Genomic DNA, 21,386 nt, shown 5'->3' on the forward strand with positions numbered 1-21,386 from the left:
AATAAAGAGTTCCCTTAGCAGGAAGCAACATTCGGCTAATATGGGCTGATTTCTTAAACTAACCAAAGTCAGAATTGGTTGGTATTTAGATCAAAAAATTCCTGAAGTTTTTATGGTTTTTGCCTAGATTGAAAAGTAAAAAAAAAAGAAAATCTCACAAAGCAGTAGAGGAACTCCATAACATTTCTTAGGGGGTTTGTGCAGACATCTGAAAATATACTTGATTCCATTTTTATTTTGGCTCCATTTTATGTTAAAGCTCAATATTCCAACTAACACTTAGCTGCTTAATATTTTCAGATGCAGATGGAAACTTGTGTAAAAATTACCAGCTCCTGTCAGTAATATTAACCATGCATCGACTTATCATCTCCTCCTCTGAGATACTGCGAAAACTAATAGATCTATATCCTTTTATATTTTTTCAATTAATGCCTTAATTGCTGATCTAAAACTAGGACAACACAATGATTTGAAAGTAATATTCCAACAAAGTATTTTTCTTTTACATTAGAAATAATATGTGTGTAAATCTCTCTATAATTTTTATATATTTAATGAAATATATAAACTGGGTCTCAAATATTCTTGATCTTATTTCAATCTATGATTTTGAAAAATCTGAACTTCAATTAGTAAGAACAGTAATGACTGTATAGATTTTCATATCAGAAAAATATTGTAACTGTTGTATGTCTTTGTTTCTACTTCTCCCCCCCCCCCCCCAACCTTGTATTACTTGGAAATGTATGTATTCTCCTTGGAAAGTATTTTCCAAGCAGATTTTATATGTTTCAAAATGAAAAGTTACATTTGCCAAACTAGTTTATATTGTTTTCAGTTTCTGTTTGTATGAATTTGCCTCACAGAATTTGTTGTGTATTTTATTCACAAAATTTATTTAATTTCAACTTTCTGATAATATATTTGATCAGCTTATTTCTCATGTAGAGTTTTAATATATCAAGCAGCTAGTCCTTTGTCATACTTTTGAAATTAAAGTAGATGTTAAATACCAGTTATTTTTAATCACTTAAAACATATTTAAGTCACAATAACTGAATGTTGGGTTAGGTAGGACCACATAACAAGGGATCTCTATTTATAAAAATGCAAAAGAAAAGAAATTGACCTTCACAGCTGAATTAGAAATAGAAGACTGATTATTCTATTTATTTTCCTAGCAGGTATATTGAGAACCCTTAGTGCAAACTAACATTGCATGTACCTGATATGATTCAGTCTGTATATCTGTAGAATCACTCTTTTCTAAAGCTGTAATTAGGTCCTTTTTTATTTCTGAATTTTAATCACCTGGTCTGCTGTAGGGCTCTTATAAGCTTTTCCATTTTTCCTACATTATTGTGAATGTATATCTTATTTTTAAATTATAAAGAGAACTAGTCCTAATCTACAAAAAAAATGAGTAGATAGTTGGGGGGTGGGGAAACTACTTATCTGAAGGGGCATCCCCAGTTCAAATAAACATGATAAATTAGTGATTATCTAAACAGAAATAGGCAGTTGGAGTTTATATGTGACCATCAGAACCAGAGTGAATAAAAATCGATTTTTTAAAAAAATCAGATTTTTAAAAATCTAATTTATTTTAATAAAATGCTTTTGGAGTAAAAATCTATCTAAAGATAGTTTTCTATTTAATATACATTAAAATTTAGTTTATTCAGCATGAAATGGAACTTAGTTATGATAGCATGAGGCTGTATATTCTGCAATATTGGGATTTCAGTGAGTCAACAGCAGGTCAGAGAAGGAGCTACTGTGGGACAGATGACAGTTGCTCTTTAAAAATTATGATTTAAATCGAGTTGATTTAAATCAAGCCTTTTTACTAGTGATTTAAATCATGATTTAAATTGTGATCTAAATCAACTCAGTTTAAATCAAATCCACCCTGATCAGAATTATATTTTAACCATCCTGATTGTATCATTTAATTTGGTGGCAGAATTGCCGAATTTTAGCAACATGATTTCAGAACTTTTTCAAATTTTCAGTTAGGTTTGAAGAGGGAAGTGGAGAAGTGTGCCTGTGGGTATTCTTCCTCTCCCATCTAAACTTTTCAAGCTAATACATCTGGCCAAGAAAGGGAATGAAAAAATTGTTTGTTTCTATTGATGAATTATAGCTCTTCAGACACTTAGAAGGCTGAGTTGTTGTGCCAGTGGCATATATCCCTATGATTATTTCCCCCCCAAATATCTGATTTTTAATTGGTCTTTCCTTTCTATTTGATAGCTGAAATTCCTTTGTATAATTTTCCTCTGGAAGTTGCCTTCCGGGAACTAAAGTTCCAAAAGAATTTACTTAATTTTTATAATAATATCATGGTGGAAATGATGCAATGCACATTGCTTGAATAATGATATAATGATATGCATTTTATATAAATCACTGCAATTATATACTTCTACATTTGACAGATATTTGTGAATAGCCTCCTAATATAACCACATTTTCTCTTCTAATTAAAATGGTATATTTTTATTGTTAATATGGCATTTAATTTCTTATTTTTGTTGCGTTTTAACATATTTTCCTTAGCATATACCTACATATATGGGTGGCTTGAAAAATAATCCTTTGCTCTGCTGTAAGATATGTTACCTTGTGAGGTGAGAACACATTTATATATAAGAATTAACCTGCAAAATCTGTTTACTACACTTCAGTTCAATAGCTTTTGCATGTATTGGAACAGATTTTTCTGGTGATTCGTGTAATTTGCATAATTCCATCAGTTTGCAAATCAGAAATCAGGTAATGTATATCATTTTGTTTCATCTTGCAGGTTTGTGCATTGACATTTTTGTGCAAATGAACAAAATTTCTACAATGACATACTTACATATTTAACGAACATATAATTTGTTAGTTTGTGAATCCTTCTTGTGAATATCCCATAGCCACCTTTCATATTTTGTTTGTTTGTCTTCACCACTGGTGAGATTCAGCCGGTTTGCACCTATTCGGGAGAACCGGTTGTTAACTTTCTAAGCAGTCTCTGGAGAACCAGTTGTTGGAAGAAATCTCCTTTTGTCCCCCCCCCCCCCACTTTATGGGGCTAATCCTGTAAGGAAGGCAGGAAGGAAACATTCTGGTGTTGTTTCTAGCTTCATCTTTATTGCTCTGCTTGCAGAAACTGCCTCTCTGGTTAACCCTTATGACATTGTCACAGCTAAGGTGAAGCGCCCATCGATGTGAGTAACGTTGAATTGGCCACACCCACATGGTCACATGACCACCGAGCCACGCCTACCCAGATGGTCATTAGGGCAGAGAACCAGTTGTTAAATTATTTGAATCCCACTACTGGTCTTCACATATAGTTGGATATAGCGATAGTCTTGGCTCTACTCATTATGTTTTAGATTGTTACCAATATAATTTTAAACATACTTAACTGGTGCTGGGAATGAGCCAGATAGAAAATTGATAGAGATGAATTTTGAGAAAGCCTCCATAAGATAATACTGTAAGAAATGGAGAGCAGTTTTGTTAACAATCTTAACCTAATATGTAACCATATTTTAGTTGTTAATTTGTTTCAAATCACTGCATTTTATTAAATACGTATATATACAAATCAGAGGTGGGTTCCTACCAGTTCGCACCTATTCGGTAGAACCGGTTCGTCAAATCTACCGAACAGGTTAGAAGAGGTTCCACCAGTGGACCCAGAAAGCAGGCCACACCTACAGAAGAGGTTCCAAAATTTTTTGAAACCCACCACTGATACAAATAGAAAAATGCTCAGGAAGTGCAATACAGTCATATATTCAAGTTCAAAGGGGAATATTTTCCAGAAATAAGTAGAAGTAGAACTCAAAAGTTTGAAGCAACCAAAAATTAAGAAGGAATTTGAGGAACACACTACTAAAAGTGAAAATGCCAGGTATTGCATTGTGACTAACACATAATTTATGTAAGGAAAAAAGTGAAGAGAAGTTTAAGATGCAGCTTGCTTTAGTCATAAGTAGAAATCAAATCTATTTATTTTTTGCCCAGGTATTTGAAACATATATAATTAATTAAGTTAAATTAACACTGCCACTGCCATTAATTTTTATGCTACATTCATTTGCAACGTCTTAAGGAAGCACATATATGAAACATATAGGATAGATAGATATATCTAGAATAGATAAGAACCAAAGTGGTGCAGTGGTTAGAGTGCACTACTGCAGGCTTCTTCAGCTGACTGCTAGCTGCAGTTCGGCACTGGATCAAGGTTGACTCAACCTTCCAAGGTGGGTAAAATGAGAACCCAGATTGTTAGGGACAATATGCTGATTCTGTAAACCGCTTAGAGAGGGCTATAAAGGACTATGAAGTGGTATATAAGTGCTATTGCTATAATATACTTATTTGCAAAATATAAATAGTATCCTTATGCTCAGCCAGAATAATTGATGAAAGCTTTAATTAGACAGACCATGAATTTGTGAGATGGCTCCATTATTAACATCCTTCCATCTATTATTTTCTTTACTTGTTTAGTTCTGGTTATAGTTTTTAATATTTTAATAATTTTTATATAATGGTTTTGGGTAATGATTGTTTTATATGTATTGTTTTATTGGATTGTTATGCTGTGACAGTGCTGGCCAAAGTCACTTTCCGTGACATGACTCTAAGGTTCTGAAGAAAATCTGGAATACATACTGTTTCTTAAAATAAAGAACTGCAATTTACAATTATATATGGTATATAATTGCAAGTACAGTTATGTATGGTATATAATTGCAAGTTTATTTCTTTTTTGTACACAGATACTGGGTAAGAGAATTCTGGATCATGTTTAAAACAGACACCAATCTTACAAATACTATGGAAGAATTTCAGGAATTGGTGAAAGCTAATGGTGAGGAGTTACACTGCCGCCTAATTGACACATCTCAAATGTGAGTGTCAATGCCTTAGTATAGAAGCCGCAATAAATAATTTATATGGCCATTTAGGGGCGTGTGTGTGTGTCAGTTACAGTGTCAGAGAGAGAGAGATGGGGAGGAGTTGACTTTTTTTGTATGAAATGACTTCTTCATATGATTAAATGGCAGTGGTTAAAACCATACCTTTTTTTTAGTTTGTACTCTATATCTGTGGTAATTGCAGGTAGTCCTTGACTTAAAACCATTTATTTAGTGACTGTTTGATGTTACAATAGACTGAAAAAAGTGACGACCATTTTTCAAACTTATAACTGTTGTAACATCCCCATGGTCATGTAATCAAAGCATTATGGGATGTTTCCAATATAACTAGGGATACTTTTTATTATTAAAACAAGTAGTATATTTTTGTATTTGTGTTGTAAGCCATCTAGAGTTACTTGGATAGTAAGATGGAAAGCATATCAATTTAATGAAAAAATACTAATCTACACAAATATTTTTTCAGTGTGTTGAAAATGCAAACAAAGCAACCTCTATATGGATAAAATCAGAAAACTCCACAAGAAATTAATTGCAGAAATTCAAATCTATTTTCTAGCAGTAATATAACATTTATCTGCTAATTCCATCATATGATGCTACCTTATTAGATAAAAAAGATACAATTTCTAAACTTCTCAACTTTCAAGTATGCATAATTTTGCCATTTTAGATTCATTTACTATAGAGATATAAGATAGATCTGCTAGAAGTTATTCAATACCGTGTTTCCCTGAAAATATGACCTGTTCTGAAACTAAAGCCTTGCCACATATTTTGGGTGGGCAAAAATATTACCCCCCCTGGAAATAAGCCCCCTGGACAATCCCCCCCTCTGGCCAGGCAGAGCACTGCTCGCCAACCTAGCGGTATCCCGAAGGCACCAAGCCGTGGGAACAAGGTGGGGGGGGCAAAGGCACTCACGTTGCTTGGTGCTTTCGAGGTATCACTAGGTCAGTCAGCGGCGCAATGCCCAGCTGAAGAGGGGGTTGCTGGGCAGCTGTTCTCTTGCGACCGGGCTACCAAAGAGCCGGGCACAGCCTCAGGGTTCAATGGCTATGTTGCGCTGTGCCCAGCAACCCCCATTTCCAGCCGGGCACAGCGCTGCTGACCGACCTAGCGGTACCCGGAAGGCACCAAGCAAGGCGAGTGCCTGTTCGCCTCCCACCGCCTCCCGCAGCTCGGCACCTTCGGAATGCCCCTAGGTGAGTGAATGGGGCTCTGCATAGCTGGAGAGGGGGGTTGCGCAAGCGGCTTTTCCGCTTCCCGCTCGCTCAACTTGCAGGCTCACAATGCCCTTGGCAAACTCTACAGTACCTGCAGAGCCAAGGGATCACTGCTGTTGGTGCCGCCCGCTGTTTGGGTTTTTTTTTGCGACTTTCAAAGCATGGAGAACGGATGCTAATCTGGTAGTACGCTCTATGGTTGTGGACTGCAGAGCGTACAACCATAGAGCATACTCCCAGAGCAGCATCCGTCCTCCGTTGCGGCTTCCAAAGCACAGAGGTAGGATACCGCTCTGGGAGTACGGTCTATGGTTGTACGCTACCATAGAACATACTTCCAGAGCGGCATCCATCCTCCATGCTTTGAAAGCTGAAAAAAAAAAAAAAAACAAGCGGCGGGCAGCGCCAGCAACAGAGATGCTCTGGCTCTGCAGGTACTGTAGAGTTAGCCAAGGGCATCATGAGCCTGTGAGTCGCGCAAGTGGGGAGCAGAAAAGCTGCTCATGCAACCCCCCCCTCCAGCCATGCAGAGTCCCATTCACTCACCTAGGGGCATTCCAAAGCCGCTGAGCTGTGGAGGGTGGCGAACAGGCACTCGTGTTGCTTGGTGCCTTCCGGGTATGCTAGGTTGGTCAGCGGCGCTGTACCCAGCTGGAAGGGAGGGTTTCCAGGTAGCTGCTCACGAGTGTGGTCACCTCATGACTGCTGTGTTGCTGCTGCGACAGCGCAACACAGCCATTCGACCCTGAGGCTGTGCCCGGCTCTTCGGGAGCCCGGTTGCAAGGGAGCAGCCGCCCGGCAACCAAAAAACAATAATCCCTCCCCTTTAATAAGCCCAAGGCCATATTTCGTAGGTCAAAAAAATATAAGACCCTGTCGTATTTTTGGGGAAACACGGTATTATAGAAGCACTTCTTTTGGATGATATTTGGATGATTTTGAGACAAAGTAATGTGCTAGTAAATATTCTTGTGGATAAAATTTGATTTTCATTTCATCCTTCTTTCTAAAGAAATGCTCGCGATTGGTCAAGAAAGATAACCCAGAGAATAAAATCTAACAGCAGCAAGAAACGAAAAGTTTCACTGCTCTTCGATCATCTGGAGCCAGAAGAATTGTCAGATCATCTCACCTACCTTGAATTCAAGTCCTTTCGACGAATATCAGTGAGTCAATGACATTTTTATAAGTTATTTCCAATTATAATTTATAAATAACTTATAAATTATGCAGTTCATTTGAATAATGCATGTAGTGAGATAGGTTCGGTATAGAAAGATGAAGGTAATGAAGTAATGGTGCCGAAGTGGTATGCATTTTCCATTTAATTTTCCATTTCTGAAAGCAAGGAAAGAGATTGTGATGAGTGTAAATTGGTGCATGCTTAATAATATCTTGTGACTGTTGTACAACTGACAACATTTTCAATAGAATGCAAAAGTAATTAATTCAAATAATTAAAATTCAAATAAGCTCAAAGTTTTATTATGAAATATATGGAAATTATAAGGAAAGACTATCTTTTAACAAGCACACTTCATAAATATTTTGTTTAGATTATAGAAGCAGAGTCCATTTGTTAGTCAAAATTTTGAAGGTGTTTTAAGTATCTCGTTCCCATTTGGTCTTGAATTAAAAGTGGTTCAATAAATGCAGTCTTATTGGGAGCAACAGGTGGTGGCATTAGAAAGTGTACCTTTCAGTTGTGTGTATTATTTGTGCACCTTGAAATTTAGTTGATTGAAACTTTACTGGCCCTCACCCTGATTATCATTCAAGAGAATGTTGGAAATAGGAACAAACAACATTGATGTGCCTGTGTGCTTAAGTACAATTAACTGAAATTATTGTTTGGCATGACTGGCTTTCTTCCATTTCTAATTTCTAATTAAAAATTTCTAATGATTTAATTGTGGAATTGAATGTGATGTTTAAGATGTTATGCATATAGCTGCCAAGAGTGTTTGTGATTAGATAAATGAAAGAGGTGATTGGTAAATAAGGAAGGAAGGAAACATACTGTATTTATAAATGACTACATCTAATAGTTCGTTTGCTCTTACAAAAAAATGCTTCTGCTTATGCAAGGCATAGTATACCCAAATTTTCCAAATCTTTTTCTTGTTTCACTGTGGTTCATATTCCATATAGAAGGACAGTGTCTCTGGAAGGGGAGTATTGGACTAAGTAGGAGTGGTTAGCAAAAAGTATGTGTCTTATTTTGCATAAGTCAAAGGGTTTCTTCTAGCAATGAAGCCTAGCCTCTTAGCCTATGGCTCCTTCTCATCCTATAAGTTGCAATGTCTATGCTCGTGGAAGAACTATCCCATTGAGATTAAAGCTAATAACATAATCAGGTGAGCCAGGAAGCCTGGCAGGCTCAAAACAATCCAACTGGCCACATTGAGGCCATGGGGACCAACATACTAGTTTATAGTGGCTTAAGCCAGCAAAACTAATATTCATCAGGAAGGCAAAAATGGAGTAGGATTAATTTATAAGCAATGACAGATCATTTATGAATATTGGTTCTTTATCTCTTTTTGCTTGAAAATGTATACCTAAACTGCTTCAAAGCTGTGGAATGAGTCCCTGGTCAAAGAATCAATGTATACTTGTCTCTTCATATGTAAGTTTAGCAATTGAGAAAACAAACTTTAAAGGTTATCACTTAGTCATGCGTCAGTATTTTTTATTTCAAAGTCTTGTTTCAGGATTTTTCTGATGTGCTTAATTAAAATATAATGGTCATGGTAGCTGGCCATATCCCCATCTTGTAAACAGCAATCCATTTACACAAAATTGATGTTTAAGCTTGTATAAAGCCTATTTTTACATTTAGGTTAATGATTGTTGGCTAAGAACAAAAATACCTTATCTTGTTAAAAAATCAGTCTTGATTGCATTGAACAGGCCACTCGCTTGCATAACAGAGTTGATGATAAATGAATGTTAAGATAATTTAGTTTATGTACAAATGAAAGAACTTTTATGCACTGATGTAAAATAAATAAGCATTTGCTTTTGGAACAGCACATTTCAAAGTAGTGTCCATGTTCTGTTGCTTTCTTTTGCTCAGGTACTCATTCCCATAATAACTGTGTCAAATGTTATAAAAGCCAGGGGAGGATATTTTAAATGAGGCAATATACTGCAATGTGAATCTTGCATGTAAAAATAGAGAGCAAATCTCTGTCTGTATAGAAATTGATAACTAAAAGAAGAATCTGATTTTAGTAGATGATTTTTTGAAGCAAGTTTCAGAACGGAGATTTTTAATGTAGGAATTTTCATGTGAAAATACTAGAACTCTTTTACGTCCACCATAAACACCTTTAAAGGTTTACAGTATTGACATAGCATTAAGAGATTTTCTAATCAGTTTTCTAGACTATTGTTGTTTAAAGCTATCTAGCTTCAGATTATATTTTAATAACCCTGTTTAGGGTTCCATAAACTAAGTACAGGCAGTTTTCCACTTAAGTCCACAATGGAGCCCAAAAGTTATGTTGCTGAGTGAGACATTTGTTAAGTGAATTTTGCCCCACATTACAATCGTTCTTGCCACAGTTGTTGAGTGAATCACTACAATTTCTTAAATTAGTAACACAGTTATTAAATGAACATGACTTCCCTGTTGACTTTGCTTACTAGAAGGTCACAAAAGGTGACCACATGACCTTGGGACAGTGCAGCCATCATAAATATGAGTCAGTTGCCAAGCATCTGAATCTTGATCATGTGACCATGGGTTGCTGCAAGGATCATAATGTGAAAAACAGGCATAAGTTACTTTTTTCAGTACTGTTACAACTTTGAACTATTACTAAACAAACTCTTATAAATCTAGGATTACCTGCAGAGGTTACATAGAATAATTTAATGAAAAACTGTATGTGTTTTAAGTTGTCAATTAATAGTTATTTTACCTGAAGTTTCTAGATTATCAAAACTACATCATAAATGGATGTGTGAAGGACAATCCGACAATGGAACGCTCAATCACGCTTTGTAACGGAATTTCACAGTGGGTACAACTAATGGTATTAAATAGACCAACACCACAGCTTCGAGCTGAAGTATTCATCAAGTTCATTCATGTGGCCCAGGTCAGCTCTGTTATGAATTGTTTTCAATCTGTTGTAGTCTTTATTTGTTTATTTAATAATTGGTGTTACATTCAATTCATCATCACCATCATACCCCTCAAGGCTATCAGTGCCTGTTGTTAAATAGAGGTCTTTAGAAGTGCTGCAGTGATCAGTCATTTCCCTTTTTAAACAGACTTAGCTGACATTGCCAGCATTGTTGGGGACTGAATGGAATGATACTGAGTATTGTATTGTGAGAAATGACAAAAGCTGCCAAGAACATTGGTACTACTGTCCATAGAAATATAGGAACAGGAAATGGACAAGATAAACATATGCCTGGAGGGGAGCAGGAATCTCTTGCAGCATGTGGCTTGGTATCCATCTGTTTATTTTAGATACTGATTCTAGGTCTGGTTCTTTTATCTTATCAGATCATGTTTCCTATGGGGTGGAGGGAGTCAACATTAAAAGATATGTAAACTTAAAAAAAGAGCATTTATCTAACTTAGAGCAAGGGGGTTATATAACTGCAGAACAAAATTTTGTTAACAACACTGACTAAAAGGTATTTAATGCTGTATTGGGAAAAAGTTCCTTTAAATATTATTGGGATAATACCTAGTTCAATTATATTAATCAAAAATACTATATATATTTTTACCAAACAATTGTACTGGCTTTTTTAAAATACAGAAACTTTATCAGTTGCAAAATTTCAACACATTAATGGCTGTGATAGGAGGCCTTTGCCACAGTTCCATCTCTAGACTTAAAGAAACAAGTTCTCATGTTCCTCATGACATCTATAAGGTTAGTTGTGCTTTTTCCTGGTTTTTGTTTATTTCACAATATCAGTATTAAAGGTGTGTAAGCAATATAAAAAGAGACTGGACGAAGTGAGCCCCAATTTTCTGAACATGCTGTGCCAAATGTTTAGGTACTGTTTCCTCTTGCCAAGTTGCTTCATTTTGGTGGCAATTCCACTGGGAGCGTCTTTGTTATATATGCACACATGTTGAGATGGTATCTTGTCATTTCACATCTTGAGCCACAGGTTGGACAACATCTCTGCCATTTTGTTATGTATTCCTGTGAATGATTTGCAGAGTTTTAATTAATACACCATCTTTCAACTATAAGACCATTGACCAATGTGTTGTCAAAGATTAATACATGATAAAGATGTGAACTTTATAAATATTTAAAAATATTATTTTATTAAGCAGTTTGGAAATAATGATTAAGTTGTTCTGGTCAAAGTTTACCACTGAAACTGTATTTTCAAAAAGAGATTGTTTAGGATTCTGGTATACAATTGCAAAATGATTAAATATATGTCTGATATTAACGTTTGATATTAAATAATAATATCAGAATATGTCATAATGAGTTTGCAAAGAGGAACTGCAAATTTTAGATTAACTAATTTGGATAAGTGAGTTACTGAAATTCTAATTTGTGAGGCTGACTTTCAATGGACTGTAGCAGTGATTAATTTAAATTGGAAGCAGAGATTTTTAATCACTTCTTCGCAGTTATGTCCAAGGAGGGAAGATTGTGAATTTATTCTTATTATGCTTCATTATTACTGTGCATTATATCAAAACATAGATGGTATACTTGTGTTTCATTGCAAACTTGCTATAGTAATTTATTTATTATGTTATACTAAGGTGATCCGAAATTATAAACAAAGCTGACTGAATTTGCTTTTGTTGGTTTGCCTTTAGATATTCAATGAAATGACTGAATTGCTCTCATCTGGCAGGAACTATGATAATTACAGACGTACTTATAATGAGTGCAGTAACTTTAAAATCCCTATTCTTGGCGTACACCTGAAAGATTTAATTTCTCTTTATGAAGCTATGCCAGATTACTTGGAAGATAAAAGAGTTAATATGCACAAATTCTGTTCTTTGTACAATCATGTCAATGAATTGATACAGCTGCAAGAGATAGGTCCCCCTCTGGAAGCTAACAAAGATCTTGTCCATCTCCTTACAGTAAGTCTCTACTTATAGATTGTGTTTTATGTAACCTTCTTTCACCTTTTAAAAAGTTAAACCAGACTTAGCTATTTTAAATAGCTCAGACACTTTGAAAGTCTATGCTCAACTATATACAATGCAAATATTTAACAGATAGGAAAGCAATTCCTTTCATTTCTGAAAAAAACAATGTTAATTTGTTTTCTACATACTCGGTAGTTCCACTGCTTTATGAGCCAGCTGCTTCTGTAGTTGCTTAATACTGTAACTCATATTTCTGTAGTGCCAGAAATGGCTTTCATTTATTTTGGATTTCTGAAGGTTTAGAATTATAGAAATCCTAAATTACATTGCTTAACATCCATGTCAGTGGTCCCTCACTGTGAATGTTGAATGGATGGTAGCTTTATAACAGATAATTAACACATGTAGCTGATCAGTTTAAGAAGCTGGTTCAAAATTATTAGTACAATTTCTTTGTGCTTTGAACTTTTGAAAACAGATTGTGACAGCATAACACTCTGGTACTAAGATCTGAATTGGCTCTAAGACCGCAAATCCTAAAAACATTTTTCTAATTACATTTTCGGAAAATGATACCTGCTCAGAATTAATAGATTGTAATCTTCCACAAAGCTAATGTAAAGCTAAATGAGAGTATAAATACAAATGCTTTCTTGTAAAAAATGAAATAGGATTTTAATTACTGTATTTTTCAGACTATAAGACGCTCCAGATTATAAGACACACCTAGCTTTTGGGTAGGAAAACAAGAAAAAAGAACAGCTGATAGGCGATATTCCGGGAGGCTGATCCAACATCAATCAGCTGCTCGTGCTAAATCAGGCTGTTTAATGCCAGCAGCAAATTGCTGGGAGGCAGAGGGTAAAGGGTGGGGACTGGTGGTGGGTGGGGCTTCGGCAACATTTGCTCTATACGACAAATGTCTTATAGACATTTCCACCCACTTTTTTGGTGGGTGGGGAGCACATCTTATGCACTGAAAAATACAGTACTAATATTGCTCTTCTAAAAATGCTGTCAATATTTTTTAAAGCTCAGTTCAATTATTGAAAAGAATCCACATAATAGTTAACACTTAAAATCAGGACTTTCCTGAGTTAGGCCAGAGATAATGCTGACTGAACTTTCAGTATTATGATTACTCTAGTCTTTCCTAGCTTGGTACTCTTCTGGTGCATTGTGACCAGAACTCCTAGGATTCAACAGATTGGGGAGGAATGGTCTATCCTCTCCTGTCTCCTTCATCCCCATTCCTGTTCCAATGCAGCTATGACAAGCTTCTGGTTTCATTTGAACTTCACTTATGGTTAAGCTTAACAATAGTAAGCAGAATTATACCATGCTCCTTGGGAAGAAATTGATTAGAGACTTTATATTTAGGATTTATACAGGTAGCCCTGGTCTTACCTTTGGTTGCTTAGTGACTGTTCAAAGATACAACAAAGCTGCCTTGAGATTATTTATGACCTGAATTTAAAGTTTCAACAGATGCCCATCCCCCAACAATCAAACTTCAGGAACTTGGCAATATGATGCTTTTCAGCATCCTGATGACCATTTTATTATGGTTTTGGTAAAAATCAGAACTCCTGGTTTTTGGTTAAAAAAAAACCCATGACTTTGGGGAACAGTTGGTTTGCTTAATGACTACAATGTTCACTTCACAACTGTGGATTGCTTAACAATCACTATAAAAAAGGTATAAAGTCAAGTCGATCGTATAACCAGCCCATTTTATGATTGTCATGACTTACAACTGTAATGGGCAGACTACATTACAGTTTTAAATTGACTACACTACATATAGTATTGTATTCTTTTATTTAACACACTCAAACCCTCCTTTCCTCCTCCTTCCCCCCTACCATCTCTTTCTCATGCACAAAGGCACACTCACTCACTCACAGACACATATAGTTACCTCTTTTTGGATCAGCTTGAGCTGTCAAAGGGGTTAAGGAGCCGAGGTGGCGCAGTGGGTAGAGTGCAGTACTGCAGGCAACTTCAGCTGACTGCTAGTTCAGCGGTTCAAATCTCACCGGCTCAGGGTTGACTCAGCCTTCCATCCTTCCGAGGTGGGTAAAATGAGGGCCCAGATTGTGGGGGCAATATGCTGACTCTGTAAACCGCTTAGAGAGGGCTGAAAGCCCTATGAAGCGGTATATAAGTCTAATTGCTATTGCTATAATGTAGGAACAATGATAATTATATATTAATTTGCCTATGATCGTTTCTTGCCTCATTGTGATGAAACCATCGGAATCAGGAACAACAGAGAGAACTATATAGTTGTCTTTCCTGATATCACAACTAGTAAATGTGAGAAAATGTCACAGAATAAAGCCTGACAGGAGATTATTTGACAGAATTGGAAAGTTTATCTCCCATGAAACTGAAATCCTCATATGTAATTTATTAAGATGTGAAAGTTGGTAACTTTCACTCAAAGCAGATCCGAACTATTTTGTCACTGCTTGCATTTCCAGAATGTTTTCCCCTCAGAAAAAATATACTTAAAATGAGGGTAGAGTTTGAACAAAATTGATTTGGGAGTAAGGTCAATTGCTGATATCATATCAGCTGGAAAAATGTGTTCATTTTTTAATTGTAATGTCTAGGCTCATGATATCTAGGTGTTTGTCCTAAATTAGTGACCTTGGATTCAGAAAAACATGTTTTTGAAGAACACTATAGCATTTTGAAAGTAAAACTGTTCTTGTATTTATTTTCAGTTGTCACTTGACCTTTACTATACAGAAGATGAAATTTATGAACTTTCATATGCACGAGAGCCAAGAAGTAACCGGGCTGCAGTAAGAAATTTTATTCCAAAACAGGATGTCGAGATAATTTAATTATATTACACCAACAATTATAATAATTTAATATAGACTATAATAGTAATTATTAAATAAATGTACTTATATATTGCAAACATACATTTATATGTTGCAATAGCAGTATTAGCTACTAAGGTATGTACTGTTGAGGGAAAAATTTAATAGGCAGTCAAAAGCAATTCAGTATCCAAGTATAATAGTAACAATAACAACAAAACCTTTTCATAGTCAGTCAGTCTGCTAGAGCAGGGAACCTTCCACTGAAAAAAGACTTCATTTAACTTTTTTGAGGGGAAGAGGCATGTGAAAGTAGAGTTTCAAGGTATTTTTTTAAATTATGATTTATTTGTTACATATAACAATCAGAAGATATAATACATACAAGCCAAAAATATTGCCCTGCTAGTGAAATATTTTAATAGTTACACAATAATCTTTAACTGTGCCATCATTTTCAACAGTCTTGATCAGAAGTGTCTGTGAGGGCTATAAAACGAGAACTAAGAGCTGTATGTGCTAATGGAATCATAAATACGAAATATCCCAAATCATAAAATATCTAAGTTTAGAAACTTCTGACCAACTTCTGAAAAAGAAAAGTTTCTTTTTCACAAGATCAACAGTATCTTGGAAAAGGCTAGTCCAAACTTTACACCATCAGTAATAATGGCAGGGAATGATGGTTGTAAATATATTCTTAAGAGATCTTCTAAAGCTGAAGGTCTTAAATAATAAATAATAATAAAGCGATTGTCTTCTTTGTATTAGAGGATTGGGCAATTTGCTTTTGTGACTTTCGGAGTGTTCCTTTCCCCAGTGATAGCTCTATTTCTGGTGACATTAGTTATATGCCCCCTCAGAAACAATGTTTTTAAAAAACAAAGGAAGGGCAGTTTCCTAGTGTGTAGACTTCACAAGTGGCTGAAAAATGAGGATAGATTATGATCCACTAATTTGCAACTCCATTTTTGCCTTTTTCAAAGACAATCTGCTTCATAAGAGGTATTTTGCTCTATGGTAGTGGCTAATTAATGCTATCCAATGTTGTTCTGGGTTGAGATTTTCAGACACAGAGTATTAATAAAAGTGTTGATAATATGGGAAACTAACTAATTAAATGAATGTATCACCCAACTCTCAGCAACTCTACATAAAATATGTAAGAGAAAATAATTACATAGAGTTGTCCAAATTATCTGGCAGTTTCACTTTATTAATGATTAGAAGTACGATACTAAATATTGAAATATTCTAAAAGTATAACTGCTTTTAAACATTTATGAATGCTTTTCCTCAATAAATATCCAAATATATTTTACTTTTTTAGCCATTGACACCTTGTAAACCACCAGTTGTAGCAGATTGGGCATCTGGAATTGCCCCCAAACCTGATCCAAAGATAATTAGTAAGCATGTCCAGAGAATGGTAGATGTAAGTATGCTACTTTATTTATTATAAATGTTTTGTGTAGTCTTCTGAGTCTTGATTTATAGTATATTAGTTATGGGGGTTCATTGCAAAATTCCCATTTCCATTAGGATATTACTAGAAAATATGTTTATACTATTGCTGTGCTTCTAGATCTTAATAACTTCTTTTTCATTTACTTTATTTCATTCCAGTCCTTTGTTTGGAAACCCCTATAAAAGCACTTTCAAACAAAGAGGATGAAAGGAAATATATGGCTACCCTTATCCATATACAGTACTAGCATCCCCATGGGTATTAGACCATTATGTACTTACAATAAATAAAATCTAGGCATTGGGCTTCATGATAAGATGTTGTTTGCTATGTAGTTTAACCCTTTGTCTCAATTCCTGATGTGAAGGAACATTTCTGCTAGCAGCTTCCCATGACACAAATCCATAGAAATGAGTTTCAGAGTAACCTAAATTAACACCCCCCCCCTCTGCACAATTGTAAATCTGAGACCTGGCTACAAAACTTTGAAAAATGTAGTTTGAAAATTATGGTGCATAAACGCTGAGAGTAAATGTTAAGGCACCAGACTAGAAAGCAGGAGACTGTGAGTGTTTTATTTATATTTCATGATTTTAGTCGCACCTTTGCCATAAAAGCGACTGGGTGACTTTGGGCCATTTCCTCTCTCTCAGCCTAACCCACCTCATAGGATTGTGGTTATGAGGAAAGGTTTGTTGGATACGTTCACTGCCATAAGTTGCTTATGAAAATAATAAAGGTGGAATACAAATAAATAAACAGCATTTTAACAATTGAAGGGAAAGAAGGAATAGCACTGCAGAAAAAGGCATTTGTACCATTTGATGTTAGAACTTAGTTATTTGCCAAGTTAAGAAATTTATATGAAAATTTTAAATAAGTACTTGACTAAGCTGCATGTTGTGAATTATATATTATGCAGAGGACTATGTATAGAGTCTATATTTTAGTAGAGTGCAGAAACTAAGTATTGCATATAAATGAAGCACACTTAAATGCCAGATAATTTTAATGAATTTAGAGAAAAGGAGAAATTGATTTTTTTTTCATTACATGATACCATTCTAAAAAGTATTTTAAAATTAAACCATATAAACATACAAAATTTATATAGCTATTTGTATCTTAAATGCTATTTCATACAACTGGAACAATGTGGACAATATAATCCAATTTCCTAGTCAATTAAGAGAATGGCAAATGGTATTTGATTTATTTCAACTACAGCTTTTCTTATTTTCCCATTACTTCATGCAGTCTGTTTTTAAAAATTATGATCATGATCAGAATGGATATATTTCTCAAGAAGAATTTGAGAAGATTGCTGCAAGCTTTCCTTTCTCCTTTTGCGTAATGGATAAGGACAGGTATTTACTAATACATGTTTTCTGATTAGCTTTATATGTGTATCATTATTCAAAGAAAGCATTGGACTTGTGTGATACAGAATTGTACATACTTATATTACCTTCTTATTCTTAACTTCTCTGAAGCCTTAAGTTTTGATTCTCACTGAGGATGGGTTTTTCAAGATCATTCCTTGAGCTTTTGACCAGTTGACAAAGCTTGTCCACTGTCTTCATGTGGCTGTTGGATAATGTCAATGAAAATCTTGCTTATCATGCTTGGTTTCAAATAACTGACCTTAGAGAAAGAGGTTATAAATGCTTTTATATTTATGTACATTTTTCTTCCCCCTCTAAGCTGGTTCATTCTCTCTGTCAGACTTAGAATTCATATAGTGCAATTTGAAGGTACAGTGCTGGTAATTATCCCCCAGCCTACTTCTTTGTTTCGATAATTGTATAGCATGTTCAGGATTTTTTGTGAAGGCTGCTTCTCAAGCTGGTTTTGAAGAACTATTAAGAAGGCTTTGTGATCTCCTTGGCAGGATCGTGTAGGGTGTGTGCTTGTGTATTTCATGTACTTCTAGATATTCTTTGCCGTGAAAATGAATTAGGGCTTTTATATTAAACGAGCTGGCAGATGTGTGGCTGAATTGAAATGAAGGGGGGATACACTATTAACTCCTTCTGCTTTAGATGCATTAAGCCTCAATTGACCTTTTTGTTTGTTTGTTTGTTTGCAGGGAAGGTCTGATTAGCAGGGATGAAATTACAGCCTATTTCATGAGGGCCAGTTCAATCTATTCAAAATTAGGCCTTGGTTTTGCCCACAATTTCCAGGAGACCACTTACCTAAAGCCGACATTCTGTGACAACTGTGCTGGATTTGTAAGCTTGGGGAAAGGGGGTATTTGAAAAGTAAAATTATATCTCATGATGTGTATAACAAATTTTTATCAGGAACTGTTCAATTGCAGTAGTAACACCAGCTTTTTTTTACTACGCAATTTGTTTCATTTCATTTTTGTGCCTTTAATACTTTAATTACTGTTAATGAAAATTGGCCATACCTTCATTATGAGGTACATGCTTTGCATAATTAAGGTTTTAGGTCAAATTTCAGAGTTTCAGCTTTTTACAGCTTTAGCTGTAGAACTCTTGAGTTCTCTGAGTATATGTAAATCCTGAAAAATTGCTGCTGCCACACCATATTAACCATTGATCTGATTTAATGGAGGCATTGTTTCATCATGGAATTCAATAGTGTTGAATGTAAATAGTATATGTCAACCAGTAGATGTTCCTTTGAAGGCAATGACTAGGTCTTCTAACCTCCTCACCTTCTATAAAATGGCTGCATCAAGTGTCCTTAAGCTTTAAAATATATTTGATTATTGAAACATCTGTATTTTTACCAAAGGAAGCTTACTATATCTCAGAGCTCTTACTAATCTCCAGACATTTCTGGTTGACTTTTTGTTTCATAGCCTTACTTATAATTTATGACAGTTCCTTGTAACTTCATGACGAGAAGATTGACAGTAACTGTCCCTGACTATAATACTTGATAGGAACCATTTAAGCCATCTGATTTAACTTTTGCTATGCATAGGAATCCAAATTAAAACAACCAGTTGCTACCTAACCTCCTCTTCAACACATTAACAAAACCACGATCACTTTGGTTAATTGTTCTATCACTGTGGAATTGCTGTTACTGTTAAGGATTATATTTAACAGTCAGTACTTTGCCTTCCTTTAACTTAAATCTTTTATTGTGTGTCCTGCACTTTGGAATGAGACAGGAATAATATGACTTTCTTTGATGTGTTACCCTTTCAAGTATTTGAAGAGTGCTTTCATATCCTCATCCCACAAAATAATGTTTACTCAAAGAAAGCCATACCCACCTCCTTTGATCTCTCTTCATAGTTTTTAGTTTCTTATGCCCTTCTCTGAATCTGTTTCTATTTGTCTGAATCCTTGTTAAAGTTTAGTGCCCAGAATTGGATACAGTAGTTGGGGTAGGAGTGAGGTAGGGTTAAAGCAGAATAAAATGGTGTTATTACTACTTGTGATTTGGAAATCATGCTTTTTTTTGATGGAGCCTAAAATATAATTTGCCTTCATTAGAGTCAAATCCTTTGCTTTCTTTGCAATTATATCATTCACTTTTCAAACAACGGCTACTCTAAGACCTCTTTTGAAAGTATTTTTGCTAAATCAGGTAGCAAAACTCCCTGTCTCACTTATTATAACTTTGCATTTGATTTTGGTTTTCTAAGTGAAAACCTTTGTAATTATATTTGCTAAATTTCATTCTATTACTTACAGTATACCAGTATTTCAGGGGTGGGTTCCTCCCGGTTCGCACCGGTTCTTGCGAACCTGTTCGTCAGGGGGAATGGGCTGCGCTCCTGGTTCTGGGGATTCCCCCCCCACAAAAAAAGACCAGCTTCTCATCTCTCCAAATCTTGTGGCTTTTCAGGATTTTCTTTTTAAAAAATGCCTCTCGGGATGATCTTGAAAACCTGCAAGGTTGCTTTGGAGGGACAGATAGGCAGATTCCCCCTGCCCCCCTCCCTGGGTGCCTGCAGCCTTAAAGCAAGCGTTTGCACAATAAAGAAAATCTCACGAGCGAGAGAAGTTCTCAATTGCTTTTACTGTGAAGTTTCGGAAGCTTCCGAGGCTGCAGGCAACCAGAGATGGGGGGGGGGGGGGACTGCTGCCTGTCTTCCTCCTCCCAAAGCAACTTCGCAGGTTTTCAAGATCTTCTGCAGAGGCGTTTTAAAAAAGAAAATGGTCTTCTTGGGAGGGGGAATGGGCTACACTCAGAGGAGCCGGCCCTTGGGGCACCCTGAAACAACGCATCCCTGCCGCCTTGTTCTACTCAGCAAGCGGGGACATCCCGTCTGTGCCCACTTCTGCTGCCACCACCTCCGCTCCCAAACGCAACTGTCAGCTGTGAGCAGGTGACTGAAGCTGCTGCTTGCAGTCATTTACGGCTGCAGATAGATTGTGCCTGTAGCGGGAAGCTCTTCGCCCTGTGAGAGCTCCTCTCCAGCACTCCTAGTTTGGTAACATCATCAGTGCTAGAAGGGAGTGGGGTTGGGGGGAAGGAGGAGAAAGTTAGGACAAAAAAGAAAAAGATAAGGAAGGAGAGGACTGTGGGGTCCTTTGGTGTTCTCTGAACGTGGTAGTTTTTAATTAGTTTAGGGAGTTTTTATTTATTTATTGTTTATAGAATGTTTATTACAAGAAATGTTATTCCTTTTTGCAAATGTTTTATTTGTGATGCAATATGTTGCTTTTAAGTGTTTAGACCAGGTTTATGTGTCTCAAAGTGGCTGCTTTTCTATGGGCAGGCCAGGTTTGTTGCAAGGCAGTGTGTTTCACCCTCCTTGTTTAGGTAATTCTGAGGTGGTTGATGGTTCTGTGAGTGCCT

The 21,386-nt window shown here is 35.9% G+C and overlaps 1 protein-coding gene across 1 annotated transcript in view; it reads left to right on the top strand.

Annotated features, from left to right (window-relative positions):
* Window positions 1–21,386, top strand: part of RASGRP1 (RAS guanyl releasing protein 1) — a 47,098-nt gene that overhangs the window by 14,576 nt on the left and 11,136 nt on the right. The window contains exons 3-11 of the mRNA XM_032238172.1: window positions 4,794–4,925; window positions 7,194–7,347; window positions 10,117–10,290; window positions 10,969–11,085; window positions 12,006–12,281; window positions 15,023–15,103; window positions 16,458–16,562; window positions 17,853–17,962; window positions 18,685–18,829. Of these exons, the coding sequence (XP_032094063.1) occupies window positions 4,819–4,925; window positions 7,194–7,347; window positions 10,117–10,290; window positions 10,969–11,085; window positions 12,006–12,281; window positions 15,023–15,103; window positions 16,458–16,562; window positions 17,853–17,962; window positions 18,685–18,829 (1,269 nt within the window). The 5' untranslated portion in view covers window positions 4,794–4,818. The remainder of the gene's footprint in view (window positions 1–4,793; window positions 4,926–7,193; window positions 7,348–10,116; window positions 10,291–10,968; window positions 11,086–12,005; window positions 12,282–15,022; window positions 15,104–16,457; window positions 16,563–17,852; window positions 17,963–18,684; window positions 18,830–21,386) is intronic.

This window comes from Thamnophis elegans, chromosome 1 (genome assembly GCF_009769535.1).
Source record: "Thamnophis elegans isolate rThaEle1 chromosome 1, rThaEle1.pri, whole genome shotgun sequence".
NCBI lineage: Eukaryota > Metazoa > Chordata > Lepidosauria > Squamata > Colubridae > Thamnophis > Thamnophis elegans.